General features: G+C 42.6%; 1 protein-coding gene across 4 annotated transcripts in view; it reads right to left on the reverse strand.

The window, feature by feature from the left end:
* The window catches only part of ttll7 (tubulin tyrosine ligase-like family, member 7), an 86,316-nt gene that overhangs the window by 12,426 nt on the left and 56,137 nt on the right, over positions 1 to 17,753 (reverse strand). For all 4 annotated transcript variants that reach the window (XM_019346049.2, XM_019346051.2, XM_025898729.1 and 1 more), the window contains 6 exons: positions 12,902 to 12,988; positions 10,293 to 10,521; positions 6,420 to 6,715; positions 5,297 to 5,431; positions 2,554 to 2,634; positions 410 to 570 (listed from right to left, as the gene is read on the reverse strand). In XM_019346049.2, coding sequence (XP_019201594.1) covers positions 410 to 570; positions 2,554 to 2,634; positions 5,297 to 5,431; positions 6,420 to 6,715; positions 10,293 to 10,521; positions 12,902 to 12,988 — 989 coding nt within the window. The remainder of the gene's footprint in view (positions 1 to 409; positions 571 to 2,553; positions 2,635 to 5,296; positions 5,432 to 6,419; positions 6,716 to 10,292; positions 10,522 to 12,901; positions 12,989 to 17,753) is intronic.

Consider the following 17,753-nt stretch of genomic DNA (forward strand, 5'->3'; position numbering starts at 1 on the left):
ACTCAGACTTTCGAGCCAGGAGCATTTCCAGAATATTTTACATGGAGTGGCAAGAATGCAGCAGGGGAGCCACAGGAAATCAGAATATTCAGTCAGAAATATTTAATAAGTGTGAAAAACTGGTGTACAAAGCTATGTAGCCCTAAATCCTGTTGCAGATTTACTGTGTGAAAAGTGAAGCTGCATAAGAATGTTAACATATTCTTGTTGTTTGCAAAGTGAAAAAAGTGATTTAGGTAAGAAGCTGTGTCTGTCTGTTTTGCAATTGGTGTATCACAGTTAATTGTGGCATTATCGCGAACAGATTACACAGAAATTCAAACTTGACTGCACAGCGGTCTTCAGCTGTGATTTATCTAGGGTGACTGTGGCCGAACCCAGTCCATCGTCTGGCTCAGACTGGACCTACCCGGTGTTGGAGAAGCAGTTCCACATGCCCTGGCCGTGGCTCCAGAGCAGCCTGTTGAAGACGCGATTAAAAAGCCGGTAGAGGTGAAGGCTCTCTACGTCTGGCTCCTTCCAGATCCGCTGCAGCACTGAGCGCACATTGGTACGTACAATGTCCAGCACCTGAGTGATGGAGAGAGTGAGCGGGAGTTGGGGATGAAAAAGACAGAGAGGCTCAGGCTTGAATGGGACAATGAGGGAAAAATAATGCTACACCTGTCTTTCCTTCTTCCTTTTTAAATCTCACCTTAAAATCAGCAATCACAGAGAGCAAACGTGCAATCACATATATACACATAATGTGCATAAAGAAAGATAAAAATGATTTGAGCAGGTTTATCAGGCCTGTGGACTCGTGCAAGACTGCATGCAGAGACATGCAGCCTATTTCTCATTTGTGTGCTTTTAAGACTCTTCTACAGGCAGGACAAAAAGTGCCGGGGCAGACAGTGGAGAGCATGGGAGAGGACTAATTGCTGCACCAACGTCAGTCTTGGAGATAAGGTGTCAAAAGTTCCCGGGCGGTCTAAGGACACCTGCGCCAGCCTTCCGTCATCCCTTCTTCGTTTTCCCATCCCTCCCCACCTCGCTGACTTCTCTTCCTTCCTTTTCTTTCTCTTTTCACCCCGCTCAGAGTGCAGCACTGTGGCTCTTTTGACTTTGATTCCTCGCTCCTCATTACTGAAGTGCCCATCTGACTGTGTGAGCGTGCATGTGTGTTTGGGATGCGAAGGGGTGAGATTTCCCAACAGCAATATGAGGCGAGTGAGACATGCATACACACTCAGCCAAACTGATAGATGAGTAAACACACACAGATATGTTTTGGTATGGTAATCAGATAGCAGAGCGGTGGGCGCTATGTTCCTGACCTCTGCCTGCTGCTCATTAGGCTGCTCCACTCCAAATAAAACATCAGCTCGCACCACCGCAGCCCACAACACGGCCAAGCGCAGTTGTGCAGAAAGCACTGGCTGAGAGATCACATCATTACTGACACGCCTACTGGATGCCATTACATGTCTTGTCCCCTCTTGTGTTTTGTTTACATCCTATTTGGTGTGTCTGCCTCTCACTGTCTGACATGGTAATGATCTTCATGCTTGTCTTATTTTTTTCTCTCGCTCTCTGAAGTTTGATTTCGAGGTTATTTTCGTGCTTTAAAAGTTGTACAAAAGCTTTCAGAGAAACAGGTAGGAGAGGTGACATTTTTGTCACGTTCGCCGGTTTTAACAACGTCCATTCTGTACGAGGTGACAGCGCAGACCCGGCGCCAGCAAGGGCAGAGGCAGGCAATTTATGCAGGTGACAAAAGAAAAATGGGGATCTTTTTTTTTTTACAGTTTCAGGATTAACATATCCAAGAATGACGCCTCTGACAACAGTGTATGAGGTACTGATTAGTATTTTGATGAATATTTTTAAAAAGTTCTAATAATGTTAATAACTAGACAAAGATCAGGTTTTGGGACGTTACTCTCTGGAAATCCAAAGTCCACATTTCCATCTGTCTTTGCAGATGGAAAAAAAAGCTACAACTTTGCAATTTATTTTTTTATAACCTCTTTTTTCCTTTTATTTTTGCAACTGTCTCTTGTTGTTTGTTGGGATTGCCTTCTTATCGACTCCCAAAAGCAGTGCTACTCAGTTGGCCCCAAATCCACCAGAAAGTGACAATTTGAAACAGATATCCTGGGAAAAACAAAACAACGGGAGCTGATACAGACCTGGAGCCAAACTGTTCTATGAATGACGAGTCAGGTGAACTCGCTCAGATTTCCTGAAATGTGGACGTCTGTACAGATTAACAGGTTTGGTGTAAAAAAGCCCCTTCTGCATTTACAAAGAGTCACACAGCTGCAAGATTTTTGCCACTTTTTCGTATATGTATTTCTGGGAGTTCCTTTCTCAAGGTGCAAAATATGTAAGCGCACAAACTGATTTACTAACCTTTACTTTTACTGGTAGTTGCACCTATTTTTAACATCGGGGAAAAAAGCACGTCTTATTTTTTTACTGACACGAACAAACTGGGCCTGGGTTTAGAAAACAGCGCACCTTTTGATTGCTCTCACATGCCATTTTAAATCTGGCTCTAAAACTCACCTTCCGCTGTTTGGTTGAGTCAAGCTTCACTAGCCAGTAGGAGGCGACCTTTGGTTTATGATATTTCCAGTTATCCAGAATCTGTGGAAGAAAAGTAGGAGTTAAAAACTGAAAGGTAACCTTAAAAACTGCTACAGATTACCTGCAGAGAAGTGCAATTATTAATAACAGCCTCTGTATCGTTTCAACAAAAAACAAAGCAAAAAAGACTACATTGTTACTACTGTCTCCCAGTAGCAGTCCATCATACCTCGGGGTTATTACCGTGTTTTAAAGGGCAGTTACTGTGCTGTGCAGTTCAGTCACAATAAGAAAGCATACGAGGCCAGGAATACACGTCCAGGGGGAAACGGACGCACCTTTTTAACTCCAGGGCAGGCGGGTCTTGGTCAAACTTATTCTGCAGAGATTCCCTGTCCGCATTAAGATCCTATACAACAACTTATCACTGCCAAGTTAAAAAGTGCTGTGCCAGTTAAACCTGCACTTTTACAGTACTTTAAAACTGAGAGAGTGTCTCAGAAACGCTCTAAATAAGAAAAATGCACATAAAATATATCATTTAAATGTAGCACAAGAGAGTTATAATGACAATAGATTTTTTACAGGTCATGACCCTGTGTCGCAGAAACCATGTGTTTTGCGCATGAGTCAAAAATCCTGGAGGTATGTGTTGTTATGCTCAAAAGCTGTCCTGGATATTGCAATGCACAAACTCCCACTGCCAGCATTACTGTGTAACTAAAGGCACTGTTATTGTTGTCATGTTGACACAGTCTACATCTCCCCACTGGTGCACATACCTCACACGTATCGTGCTAGATCCCCTGCAAACACTGCTCCCATCGGGAAGCTGCAGCGCAAACTTTATGTGTACACACACACACACACGCTCACACACACACTCACGCTCAGAGTTGGGTTTCCATCATTTCAGAGGACATTACATTGACTTTCCTTTACATTTACCCCGTCTATTACCTCTTGCCTGCCCCTGTCACCCTAACATTAAACCAAGTCTGCAGTTAAACTTGGACAATTTGCATTTTTATCCCCAAAAGAGAGACGAGTCCCCACAGTGTGACAGTATAAACATTTATATCTATTGCCCCCCACCCCCCTACACGAGTAACACATGTACACACCCGTACACAGACAAACCAACTACACGGATTCAAAGATATGCAGCAAATAATTTGTTCACATTCTAGAAAGTTGCTTGTTTACTTGTTTAGTTTTCTCTCTCAGTAAGAACCCAACAAACAAGGTGAGAAATTGTTTACCGCAGCACATCTAACGCTTCTTATGTTTTGGGTCTTTTTTTGTCTGGTAAGCTGCGTGCTCATTTGTCACAATGTGTTTTGTACAGGCACAAATTACCCTCAATTTCATCTTTTTATTGGTTCCAACTACAGCAAAAGAGACGGTTCTGAATGAAAGATAAAGGAGCCAATTACACGGATACAAACACATCATTAGCCCAATTAGACCCAAGTTTAAATCATGGAAAGCAAAAAACGCCAAAGATTGTTTTCATGCCAAGTGAACACTCGTTTTCTCCCGAGGCAAAGAGTCAACAGTACAGGTGCAGCTGTTCATCTGCGTTTCCACGGCGCTCTCATTAGGGTTCGTTAACAGTACAGGTGTGGCGGTAATTGTCTCCCACAACCCTGACACACCCAGATGTTACCCACACACACACACACACACACACACACACACACATTTTGCTTTAAGGTGTTTGTGTGAGGACACTAATAAGGTGCTGGTGGTTTGCCCTAACAAAAGAAAAAAAATGCTGTTAATTTTTCAAGAATTGTCCACCTGTTTGGCCACTCTTAGATGACTTACCTAAACACAATGATCATTTAACTTTTAACATTTAATAAAGTGCCTGTCTGACCTTTCACATGATGACCTAATTTTTTTTTTTAACGTAGGCCTTGCTTGGATCCAGACCAACACTACATTTGCTTCTGTCATTGTTATTTTATTGCATTTTAAGAATGTGGCTACGTTGCTTGATATATTTGTAAGTTTTATCCTCGGGCTTTGCATGGTTTGCATTTTATTACCTGGCTTGTGTAACTCTGTTTGAGAAACCAATATTATTGTTACTATCGTTTGGAAAATGTGTGTATTAATCCCAATCTTTAGCTACCTGCAAGCTCCCAGGACTAGCATACGGATGCTGATTGTTTTAACAGATATTTAAAGAAAACAAAAGTATCCTTTATTGACCACTATTTTAAGTTCCTAATTCCTAGATTTAGCTTTATGAGCCAATTTCTTTACATAAATTCAAGTAATAATTTGTAGCACAATCACACCTGTGAAAACACGAACACACCAGGATGTCCAGACCTGACCAGAGGCAGAGGAGGAACTGATTTATACAGAGGGGCAGTGGGGAATAGTGCGGGGCGGTAAACTGTTCGACAGGTTGCTGCTGGGGTCGTTTGAAAGACAATGGGAACCGAGCCAGAGCAGACAGGCTATTGTGAGGGGAAGTGAGGAGGTCACTTTTAGTTAGGCTGCACAGTGACCGCACCTGGTCACAGAGGGGCTCTGGGAATACCGCGAGTCTGGACTCCCGCTCAACACTACTCCATGTTATCTTCCACTTTATTTTTCTCCCATTTTTTCCATCTCTCTATTTTCTTACACACAAAAATAACCTTTTGATTATTTTGTGAAATATTGCACACAGGCACATATTGCACAATGGCGATCCTTGACTCACCTCATCCAGCACACCCTCGGCCTCCTCTTCAGTTTTGCCCGGAAACCTAATCCTCATGGCGGTGAGCACTGCCAGGGTCTGACGCACCAGCTCTGCCTCCTGCTCTTTACTCCTCAGATTTATCAACGGATCGCCCTGCAGACACGTAAAGGCAAAGCAATAAAACTCGACAAAAAAACAACCAGCTTTTAATTAACAATATTGTGTAATCGGATGTGTTTATTAGGCCTAAAAAAATCTGGGCCATTACCAGATTATTTATGTTATAATTACTCATTACTTAATGGTATTATTTTCATGAACGTGACGAGAAAATTCTATTTTTGTTTTATTATCACATTTTGAGTTCTTAGGAGTTGCACTTGAATATTAAGTTTTTAGCATTTATACATATTGACTATTGTATTTATACTGCTCACATTTTATATATGTGTTATAAATATATTATAAGTTATTATTTATTTCTATTTATCACAGTAAATTTTGCTTGAGATTTATGTGCTGTCAGTTTCACCTCATTATGCTATAGCAGCGTATTCACTCGTAAACTTATATTTAGTTTCCTGTGCAGCTGATTTACACGGGAAGTTCGAGTGTGCAAGATGGCGAAAAACTCTGGGGGAAATAATGGATCTCATGTCATTTCGTATTCATGTGGAAGGACATTACGTGTTGTGGTGCTTACTATGGCCTCTTTCAGTATGAAGGCTTTCCACTTTGTTCTGCTCTCAATGCCAAAACTCATTCGGCTCTATTTTATTTGATTCCACTGCATCCAAAGGTTACCAGGACACTTTAAAAAAGGAAGGGGAATGGAGGAGACAGGTGGAAAGCAACAGATGGCAACATAATAGAAGGTTATTGTTGTGGGCTCCAGCGGGCCTATACAGTATTGACCGGCGGGTCTGGATACAATATGTCAGAAAGGGTGAAAAGGGTAACAATATGATGGAATACGCACCTCGATCTTTAGTGATAAACCTGTAATTGTCGATTGTTTATTTTAATCCTAGCTGGAGTAGTGGATCGGCAGAAGATTGCAAAATTTAGCATCTTTTTAAAACTCGTGACATATTCTGAGGTTTAAACCCTACTTTGTGTTTCTGTGCGTTGAGTATCTTACTATATTGGAGTGGATGGTCCCCAGGCTGTTGCTGTGAGGCACCCGGTGAGCGGAGCCGCTGCGGCTCAGCGAATGAGAGCGAAGCGTGGCGGAGCTCGGCCTGACGAGGGGTGTGGCCACGGGAACCGTAGGGGAAGGCCTGGTGGACAATGCCCGCACTTCATTTGGTGACGACAGGGAGGCGATGGAACGAGGGCACGAGATGGAGCGCCGGATTGGGCCAGAAAGCGACGGTGACGCGGATGGGGCAGTGCTCGTTTTGAGCGACTTGATTGGAGGTTTCCAGTGCATGCGGCCTGTAGAGAAACAGAAGAGATGGAAGTAGTGGGGGAGGAACTCAGTGACTCACTGTCACACTTCAGTTTCTTCTCTTCAGCCTGTCTCAGTGCCTCTGTCACTGTCAGGCTCTCTCCTCTGGTTTCTATCAGTCTCCGGGTGGCTTTGGAGATGAAGTGTGGCATTAAAACTCCCACAGCTGCACTCTGGCACACTGGCCCAGTGATCCACTGTGTGTGTTATTAACAACCGCAGCATGTGTAGCCAAAACCAGAAACTAAACATTAGTCCTGTCTGGTTTGGGGATGGATTAAAGAGCATGCCTCTGTCTGTCTCACACACAGACACACACACACACACACACACATTAGATGAACACATGTACACAGATGGAAAATGAAGTAGAAAACCCACAGTGACACTTTCTATCACCCTTGAAACTCTTCCAGTTTGTCCACTAGCCAGTGTATTAGTGTGTGCTTTCTGCTGGTGCACTGTGTGTGTGTCTGACATCAAGTGTGCACACAAGCATGGGTGTGTTTGCGTGTGTCCATGTCGCCGCTAACCCTTCTGAGGATCGGCCATTGCCAAATGAGAGCATTATGTGGCTTAGCCGTAGCAGTCCTTTGGTGGCTTGGTATGGAGTAGGGCTTGGCAAGGTTGCCGTCTCTCTGCACACACATGCATACACACACATCCGTAGACGCTTTGTCCAAAAGTTGGGCTTTTTCATGGCTTTGTCCTTTACTTTGTAACAACTAGAATGAGCTCATGCAAGGGTCCTCTTTTTTTCTGGACTGGCAACCCATAATGCAACCAGGGATTTTTTTTTCCTTCTTTCTTTCCAAGGTCGCCACATAGGCTGCAATGAAAGGTGCTCGCTTTCTCACTTCTGAGAGCTGAAAGTGAGTTGATGTATGCGACTTATGCGAAATTGAGGGAATGCTTGAGACTTATCACTCTAACTATAAAATAGACTATTTCAGCATTAAACTCAAGGTGTTTTCAAGGTGCACAACAAAGTCCTTTTTCTCTTTCTATAAAAATTCCTCCTTCTCTTCATCTCTGCCTCTGCTTCCACCTTCTATTCACTGGAACTGCACTGGTCAGGACACTTTTCTTTCCTCAAGTGCTTTTCAGCGCTGCAGCATTTGTGTGTGTGTGTGTAGGTCCACGATTGTGATGCAAGGAGACGTCTTTAGTGTGAGCAGCTCGGCAACAAAGATCCATGTTCGTCAAGTCACAGGCCACAGTCACTCTGCTTAGGCTTTAATTAGACAACGAGAAGGCTGGTGAACACCTGTTCGCAGCACTTGCCAACTCAAACCACCAAACCTGACCTGCTTTGTTATTGAAGAGTGTGCACCACAGATGCTAATTGTTAAGAGATTTCCCACTTCTATTCATATGTTATTGAAAGTTTATCTTTAATTTTAGTGTTAATAGTTGTTTACACATTTATTCTATCCATTTAATCGTATTTTACTGTTTCGCTGAAGTGAAGCTTAAATGAAAGACAAAAGCATAGTGTTCTCAGATATGATTCACCCAGTATATTTCCTCTGCACCTGGTTCTCTACGAGCCGTTTCACTCCCAGGAAGGGGAGAGCAGGACGTTCTTATCTATACACTCCCAAATACCAAGAGGGGCCCATTCTTCAGAATCACACACACACACTCTGAGATCATACACACACACACACACACACACATACTCTGAAACGCTATAAATAAAGAACTGCCGCATACGCTGGTTGTGGGCCTGAGACAGCAGCGCTCACCCAGCGTGCGCACGTTGTTACCATCTAAACTGTCTTGAGTGTCTTTATTTCGCCTGAAGAATGTCTTGTTTAAATATTTACTCCTTACACTAATCAAATCAGCAGTTCTCAGCATTTGTGTGTCCGTGTAACTGGAAATGTGAATTTGCAAGTCTAAACATGTTTATCCAAATGTTGATAAATTTGAAAGATACACCAGTGGGGTGCTTTCCTTGCGTTAACTGGCTAAAATTCCAGTCAACGACAGCCTTTAAAAAACTTTCTTTGTTAAATTTGTGTGCATGCTCACATAAAAGGGCGAGTTTGACGCGTCACTCGACTCTTCTCTTGCAAAGTTCTCACCCCAATCAGAGAAATGATCAGTGGAATGGATGTTAGAGCTCTATACAGAACATAAAAATACAACACTGTTGCTGCAAATAAGATTAGAGAGTAACGCTGCAGAAATTCACTTCTTTTGAAATGGCGATCATCACAGGAGCACCAAGAGCGGTAAAATAAATATACCAACAGCTGCACATTAGAGCACTGCAACTTTAAAGTGCATCCATTTAAACATTAAAGCTTACTCCCCGTGTTTAGCTCTGACACTCTCCTGTGGCCTAATAAAGAAGACGCTAAAATCACTTTAGTGAAATCCATTTCACTGATTGTACAGATATTCTTGGGGATAAAAAACCTACAAATGTATCTGATCAAAGATACATTAGCAGGCTTTGTAGGTTCGTTCCTAATCAGTGCTTCATTAGTTGTTATTGGGACAGTATGAAACAGCCAAGCATAAAAACATTAATGCATTATGCAAACATTTCTGTGACTGAATGGACGTACAGTACAGTATAACCAATGTAAAGCACAGTTTTCTCACTGCACAGTTTCACCTGGTGGTGCTACGGCTCAACAGGTTGCATATATAATAAAAAAAACATATTCATATAGTGCAGATTTTAAATGAAACAGCCAGTGAAAAGGTGACACTTGCAGCTGATTTTGAACATAATCTGCTCTGGACCAGGTGATGCTTTCAGTATCAGTTACTATGGTGATCAACGAGGTAAAAAGAGAGCCAGCTTTATGACACTGAGAAATCTGGCTTAAAGCTCAATACAGCTCGCTAATCAATTAATCTCTCTTTGTAGTACAGTCCTCAGGCTACGTATCGCATGTCCTGAAATTACAAATGCAAAGGTCAGGACATACATGTCAGCTTTGTTATACATTATACATTAGTCCCACTGTATAATTCCAGTCTACATCTCAGTCTCTGTCATAGTCAAAGTAAATCCTGACAGAGCTGAAATTCAAACACAAAATATTAAAAATGTGCAAATATGTAGGCGTGCGACTGCTCACATTCACAAATCTCAAAAACAAGGTTGTTTTAGCAATTAGGGTAATGCTCGTAATCAGCTGAAAGAGGAAGAAATAAACAAACGGCAGAAAGAAAAGAGACGACTGAGAAACGGGGAGAAAGCAAGCGAGCGCAGAAGAAAGTAAACAAGGAAAGATAACAGCTCCCTTTCTGTGTGGCGTGTTCTCCTCGTGTCTGTGTGGGTTCTCTCCAGGTACTCGGCTTCCTCCCACAGTCCAAAGACAAGCAGTTAGTGGGGTTAGGTTAATTGATGATTCTAAATTGCCCATAGGTGTGAATGTGAGTGCAAATGGTTGTCTGTCTCTGTGTGTTAGCCCTGACGACCAATGACAGCTGGGATAGGCTCCAGCCAGCCCGCCACCCTGATAAGGATAAGGACGGATGGATGGCCGCTTTCTGTATTAAACACGCTCTTAGACACCTTTACACATCCTGCTCCTCTACCTGAGCGCTCAGCCAAGTTCTTCTCCTTGCTCTCGCCAAGGTCGTAGGAAACTTTCTTTTCCCCTCGCTTCTCTCCACTTCTTCTTCCTCCCGCCTTCCTCCTCTCCTCCTCCTCCTCGTCTGAAGAGGAGCAGGAGTTATCGGCGCTGCTGCCGCTGGTGAAGTCGGCCAGGTAGTCTGGTCGCTGACGTCTTGGAGTCTGACTGCATTCTGGCATGCCGGTCAGGGGCTGGCAAGAGTACACAGATACAGGGCATATTTACAGTCATACTACAAATTAGAGTAGAACACAGGAGTATACATACATTCATAATTATACAGGAAAAAAAGAAATGACAGTTCACACATGGATACACACTCTTGCACACATAAACATCTTTTTTTGCTTTTATCCTCCTGGGACGCTGCACTGAATTTATTTGCTTTTTAAAACCAAACCATCCAAAATGACCTCATTTTGGGAAAGCGTCCTCCTTCCAAAGGTCTGCGACTCCACCAGAAGCTCACAAGGACAAAAGTGCAACGAGACACACACGCAAACACACACACATAAATATGAAGATGTTGAGACGCTGTCAGCCTCGCCTCACCCGAAGCTCATTACCATCTGTCACTGGGAGACCTGCCGGTGACACGGCTAGCCCGCATGCCCACACGTGTGCACGTAATTGCAGGCTCATTATGCACAAATACACAATTGCACACCTTCGCTGCTTTCTAAGCTGTCCCTATAAAAAGGAACACGGCTGGCTTCACGCACAGAACAAATGTGGCCTGATTAGACATGTAAAGGTCAAGTTTAAAGTAAAGCAGGCTTTTTGTAAATATTGTAATGTTGTTTTCTTTAACTAGTTTAATAAATTCGTTTGTGCAAATGAAAAAGCAAGAGCTTTGGAAACTTTTAAGAGCGTCTTTGACTCCAACTTGCTGCTGTAATATCTGCTTCTGTAAGTATTTTCACCTTGCTCTTTTAAGAGATGCTTGACTTCACAAACGCAAGCTTTCTTTTGTTGCTTTGGTTTGTTTTACTTTTTGAGTTTATTACGTTTAGTGTGTGTAAAGGGACACACTCACAGCATTAATAAAGCATTTATACATCTGTTATTCAACAGTCAGCTCGGGCAATGCTGTCAGCCCACCCAAATTAATGGGCAGGAAGTGATCACAGGGCTTACACTGCCACTGCTGGGTAGTTGTGTGGGTGAGTGATGGAGGATAGAGACAGAGAGAGATTAAATACATGAGAGGAGAATAAAAGAGAAGATGGGAACATCAGATTGATGGGCTGAGAAATAAAGAGGAGGACAAGGTGAATCTGAGTATGGCAGATACAGAGAGGAGGCACTGAATAGATGGAGAGAAACGGAAATGAACATGGAGAGAAAGGGGCTCTTGACATACAAGAGGACAGAGAGAAAGGATGCGAGGACAGACAGTGAATAAACAGTGGAGGGTAAAGACAAAGGGAGAGCCCTGAAAGGATGAGATGAGAGAGAAAATGTGTAAAGAGAGGAAGGTTGTGGGAGTGACTGGGTAAAATCAAGTGATGAGCTGAGGAGAGATGCGGGCATTGAGGGTGACACGATAAGAACCAACTGCGATAAGCTATATGTCAAAATTAGTAGAGTTGGGAGTAAGAAAGAGCAAAGAAAGTCAATAAGAGGAAAAAGGGAAAGCAAACCCGAGGACACTTGCTCGCTCGCTTTCTTTGTGCCATCCCGCTTCTCTTCTTCTCCACCTTTTGTTCTCTCTCCGCCTGAACATTTTTCCCCAGCAATAACAAACCTAGCTTTGTTTCCTTCCCTCAAAAATCCTGTTCCTAATCCCCCTGCCTCGCTCCTCTTTTCTGGCTTTCGCACACTCGTCGGTTCAGTTTCACCAGATGGCTCGAGAGCGCTACACCCCAAGGAGCGAATCTATCCGTCACAGCGTTTTCTTTTCCTTCCTCTCGATGTCTCTCTCCGCGCACTCGCTAACATCAAAATTGACGGGGCCCAAATTAATTTGGACAACAGCGATTGTGTCTGAACATGTCCTCATTCCAGCTAAGGCCTCTCTAATGTGGCACTGAACTGCCCTGTCGAGTCCCTAACACGCTCTAAGTGTTCCAGCCAATTTAGCTCTCGAATGAGGGATGGATGTAGATGTGCAGGAAGAGAAAGGGATGGAGAGGTGAAGGGAGGAGAGTGAAGCAAGGTGATGGAGGGAGTAATGTGCTGTCGTGGGAAATCGAGGGGGCGTATAGGTGCATGTGACAGAGAGAAAGAGGAAAAAGGGGGAGATAGACAGAAAGAAAGATAGCAGGGAGAGAGTGAGAGAGACAGCCTGACAGCTCTCCCCTAAGGGAGTTGGGTCTTTTCTTTGGGCCTCTATCTGATTCTTTTCTTTTCTTCCTAACCCAAGACCCCCTCCTCTTTATTTTTCTGAATCACGTCCTATGTGCTTTCTGTGGGCGTTAGCTCTAGGCATTTGACTACCTGCCACCCTCTTCCCTCCCTCTTTCTGCCTCTGTCACTCTTCTTTGCACATTTTTTTAAGGTCCTCTGATGCATGTGGCCCCTATTCTCCCTATTCTCTCATAGCTTATGCGTCTTCTCTCTCTCACCCACCTTAGGGCCTCTTTGCCTGGAGGATTTGCCCATCAGCTTCTCGTCGTCCAATTCGCACTGTTCCAGCAGATCCAGGATGTCCTCTTCCTACACACATAAAGAAAACACAAGATGAGAATATGGCAAAGGTGCTGATTTCGGTAAACAGAGCTTAACGGGGTAGTTAAAACCTCGAGGAGGCACTGATAAAGTTTAATAAGAATGCTTTGATATTTCACACTTTATTGCTTTGAAGTCAAAAGTGTTTTTAAGCAAACTTAAATCATCAAAAAAGAAGAAGAGATGAAAAAGTTTAACTTCAGAGCCATGCGAGCCTTATCGGGGTTAGAAGCACGCACTGCTCGCTGGCAGCGCTCGTGAAGGCAGCGTCATGGCGGTCGCCAATACACTGAAGCCTTGGCCATTTGGCCATTGCTGAAATGCAGGCAAAGGTGATTAATGTTGCTTCATGGCTGCGACATAACAAGCTCCCACTTGCTGCTCAAATGCAGATGAAAAGTGATTGTTTTGTCTCAGATAAGCCATCAAGCTGCTTTCAGGGTTTGCGAAAAGGTCAGTGTGCCCCTGGCTCACCGTGTTGCTGAGTGTGTGAACATTTACAGTGGCATACTTCATTGTCTGGAAGACTTTGCACTTTATGGTAAAAGTATGCATCACTGGGTTCATACAGTTTGTAAGTTTTCGCTTTTTTCTGAATGCCATGCGGCTTTTCGGTTTGGTTGTTTCGGCGAATTGGCACTGTGCAGTTATAAAAGCTGCTCAGACAGTTGAGCCAGAGCCACATGCAGATTTACAATTCTTCATCACAGCCTCGTAATTTAAGAAGCCCAGTAAAAGAAAAAGAAAGATATATTACAAGGAGAGCAAACAGGTAACTGCTGAGTTATTTGGGGCTTGTGTCCATATATTTTCTCTGGCAGAAAACTGCTGGCAGGACGCTGAGGAGCTCCATCACAGAGCTTCATCAAACAAAGCACTCCGTCACCGTGTGTGGGTTTTGTTTCCATGACAACAATATCTTGACAATATTTCGCCGCTCCATGCATTGTCATGTGACAGAAAAGCATCACTCCTTAGCGTTTTATTATTGAAACATAAAATGGACACAGCAGGGACAAACTTCTCCTTCGTTTTCTTGGTTATCGGGGTGACTAGTACCGCCTGTATGACACGCTTCCTGAAAAGCAGCAGAAGTGAGAACGCCAAAGCCTTTCTGAAAAGTTCTGAAGTTTTCAACTAGAAGGTCCCGAAGCGTCTGCAAAAAACGTCAGAGTGCTCTGAAAATGACGCCGAGTGCAGGGCTTTCTCCCCAGCCTGCTGCATTTGCTCTTTCATCATTGAGAGCAGCTGAAAAAAGACACAGACTCAGAAATATCTGCTGTATGAACACGCAGTCTGAGTCAAGTCTATCATTTTAAGCTGTGTTTTTCATGATAACAACATTCGGTGTTGTGGACTGTCTACTGCAGTGAATGTCCTTAATGTTGTGTCCAGCCATAAATGTGTCGCCCTGGTGAAGTTGAAACACTATGTTTATATTGTGGCATTACTTTGCATTGCTCTGATAAATTCATTTACAACTTGCAGCCATTTCTATGCAGTAAAGAGCATGCCAACTCAATGCTCGCCTCCTTTTCACAAGGTGAGCACTTCCCCACCCACAGTAGTTTTAAAATCACTGAAGGACCATTACCTTGTTAAATTTCACCAAAGCGGATTACATGGATGCTTTCAAATGCTTTACAGTACGTGGGAAAACCAAATCTGACGCATATACAGAATTTAAGAGAAGCTGAGAGCTATTTACCTTTTCTTAAGTACTTTTGTTAAGTGTTTATAAAACATGAAATTTGTCACTACTAAGCATTTTCTTTCTACTTTACTCCCAAAATAAACATTTTCAGCGTTTGCCTGTGTGCATGTTACATAAGCTGCATATTATAGTACAGCACTATTACTAATGGTCTCTGTCCATGTAGGATAATAAACTGTATTTTACAAACACAGTACTTTTTATGTCACTGGACATCTTATGTAACACAGAGGTCTTTAGGACAAACCCTTTTCCCTCTCTGGCTTTTAACACTGCAATTTGCTTTTAAATATTAAATCCAGTGAGGCTTACATATTCTTACCATTCTTGTATTAATTTCATATATTTGCACCCCTTACCGCTTTGATGGGCTCTGCAATCGCTCTAAAGTGCTTGGAGACATCTTCTGCAGTTTGTATACTTGTGCTGTTCTGTTTTATTGGCAGAGCTCCTCAGGCAAACTGAGCGTGCATCTGCTTTACATCTTTTTTTTCCCAGTCAGTATCCAAGTGAAACAGTTGCAGGATTACGAAGACGTCACCTGAGCGCACAGGAAAACATTGGTAGCTAAGATAGCTGAGAGAACTAACAACCTGACTCATACCTGTTCCAGCTAACTGTAATCAGAAAAGGAATAAAGGTGAGCCGAACCCAGTGGAAACCAGTGTAACCTGTGGCTGGGCTGTCTGTAGCACAGTGGTCCAAGTCAGGAGGGTGCTCTACAGTCAATCAGCATGTTATCACTAGGATTACAATACAGGTTTTACTTTCCTTTGATCGTGTGACAATCCATGACATTTTTCAATTCATGGCCCCAAGAAGCCCTCAAAGGGAGCAAACGTGAGTCTTGCAGGTACAGCGTCTGTCAAACATGATAAATGGCACGCTGGCAAATAACCTCTGGCCTACTGCAAATAAAAAAAATGCATAAGGTAGCAGGCAATGCTTGCCAGATGATGAATTCATAAGCATGCACAACACGAGATATTATTTATGTTACCAATAATAATGGTTTTGTTTAAAGGAAAGCTTAAGATGAGTAGATTTAAATATAATTTAGTCCATAATTTGTCAATGATACAATGATACAATTTTTTTGTAGTTTTTCCACTCTACATCATCACAGTGGATTTTATATCAAATAATCATCATGTCACTGGAGTGCAGGCTCTCTGGATTCATTTCAATGAGTTTGAACTGTTTAGGAATTACACACATTTTAATACACAGTCCCCTTATTTTCAGAATCTTAAAATCAACTGGCAAAACAAACTGAAATTAATTACAAGGATTGTTTTTAATACTTGTGTAAAACCATCATTCTGGTTCATGTTGGTTTTATCTGTCTTACAGGCTCTTTTCTTGAGTCTAACTAGTGGTTTGCACTTTGTTGTAAACCTCTGTTGTTACTGATGAATGCGTCTCTTGATTATAGACTCTGACAGTGAAACATGTAGGTCCTTAAGAACATTCTTGACTTTGTTAAATGTTGTTTTTTTTGTCATCATGCATTTTAGCTGTTTTCTGTGATCTCTGGGTGTTGCTGAGCTGATCAGTGCATTCATTCCTTTTAAGAACGCATCGGGGAACAGGATTTACCTGGCTATGAAACTGACTGTCAGTCCATTTTCCAATTAAATTTGAGTCTTTGAAACTAGAGTATTGCATATAAAAATGTCTGTAATTCTTAAAACTGTAGATTAATGGACAACTTTTGTAAAATCTGCTGAATTAAAGCTTAATTTAAAGTAAAGTCTTCACTTGAATGACATGTTGATTGCTCGATTTAAATTCCACTATTGGTGGTGTACGCCATGCTGCGGAGGCAAAAATACAAAAATTGTGCCTTTGTCCAAACAATTATGGACATAGCTCTATACTCAAAATTGTAAACTTTGAGTTAAAGAAGTTTTAGCGTGGTTAATCTGGGACAAAGTTCTTAAGTTGTAGGTACACTAAGACCCAAAAGAATGCAAATAAAAATGCTTAAAACAGGTACAGAAATGTATGCTGTCAGCTATGAAAACAAGTAGAGCAGGTGTGTCAAACTCAGTTTACATCGAGGGCCACTTACAGCCCACTTTGTGGGCCAGGCCAGTGAAACTCTGACTTTCTGTCGGTTACAAGTTACATATTTAATTGTTTTTCTACATGATAAAGAAAAAGCTGCTGTGACAAAGAAAGAAATCTCTCAGCACAACTCTTTGGACTTAAATTGTAAGAAATAAATGTGTAAAAGGAGAGAATAAAGTTCTGGTAGCTCACTGCCCAGACTGTCCAGGGTTTTGTTTTTAACTGTAGAAATTTCTACAGCAGAAAGTGAAAAAATTTCCTGTTTTTCACAAAGTTACAAAGGTTTTTTTAAAGGCATAGCTAAGCGTATTGCAATTTGCCCTAATTTGTGAAAGTTAAAGTTTCTTCTGTATTGAATAGCAGAAATAGGGAGAAATTAGGATCTCAGAAACACAGAGAGATCGAGCTGTGCAGGAAGTGCAATTTTATTGTGGTGGAAGACAGACAGCCAAAGTAAGAGGGAATTCATGATGATGTTTTTCAAATGTGAAGCATAGTTTTGGGCTACTTTAGCTGCTGGTTCAGTGAATTTTGGTCAGAAAGAGACAAAAACCTGCAGTTTCAGAATCTGTGAGATGTCAGCTTTCAGCACCTGGCGGCATGTCTGTGTTCATGCCGTCAGGTGAACAGAGGGATCTGTGTTTTGTGTTTTTCCAGGTCAGGGACAAGTTCCTGCCCCAAGTGGAGGAGTTTAAGTATCTCGGGGTCTTGTTCACAAGTGACGGCAGAAGGAAGCGGGAGACAGACAGATTGGTGCTGCGGCTGCAGTGATGCGGACGCTGTACTGGTCCATCGTGGTGAAGAGAGAGCTGAGTGTAAAAGAGAAGCTCTCAATTTACTGGTCGACCTACGTCCCTACCCTCACCTATGGCCACGAGCTGTGGGTAGTGACCGAAACAACAAGATCGCAGATACAAGCGACGGAAATGAGCTTCCTCCGAAGGGTGGCTGGCCTCTCCCTTAGAG

The sequence above is a fragment of the Oreochromis niloticus genome, linkage group LG15 (assembly GCF_001858045.2).
Source record: "Oreochromis niloticus isolate F11D_XX linkage group LG15, O_niloticus_UMD_NMBU, whole genome shotgun sequence".
Classification (NCBI taxonomy): Eukaryota; Metazoa; Chordata; class Actinopteri; order Cichliformes; family Cichlidae; genus Oreochromis; species Oreochromis niloticus.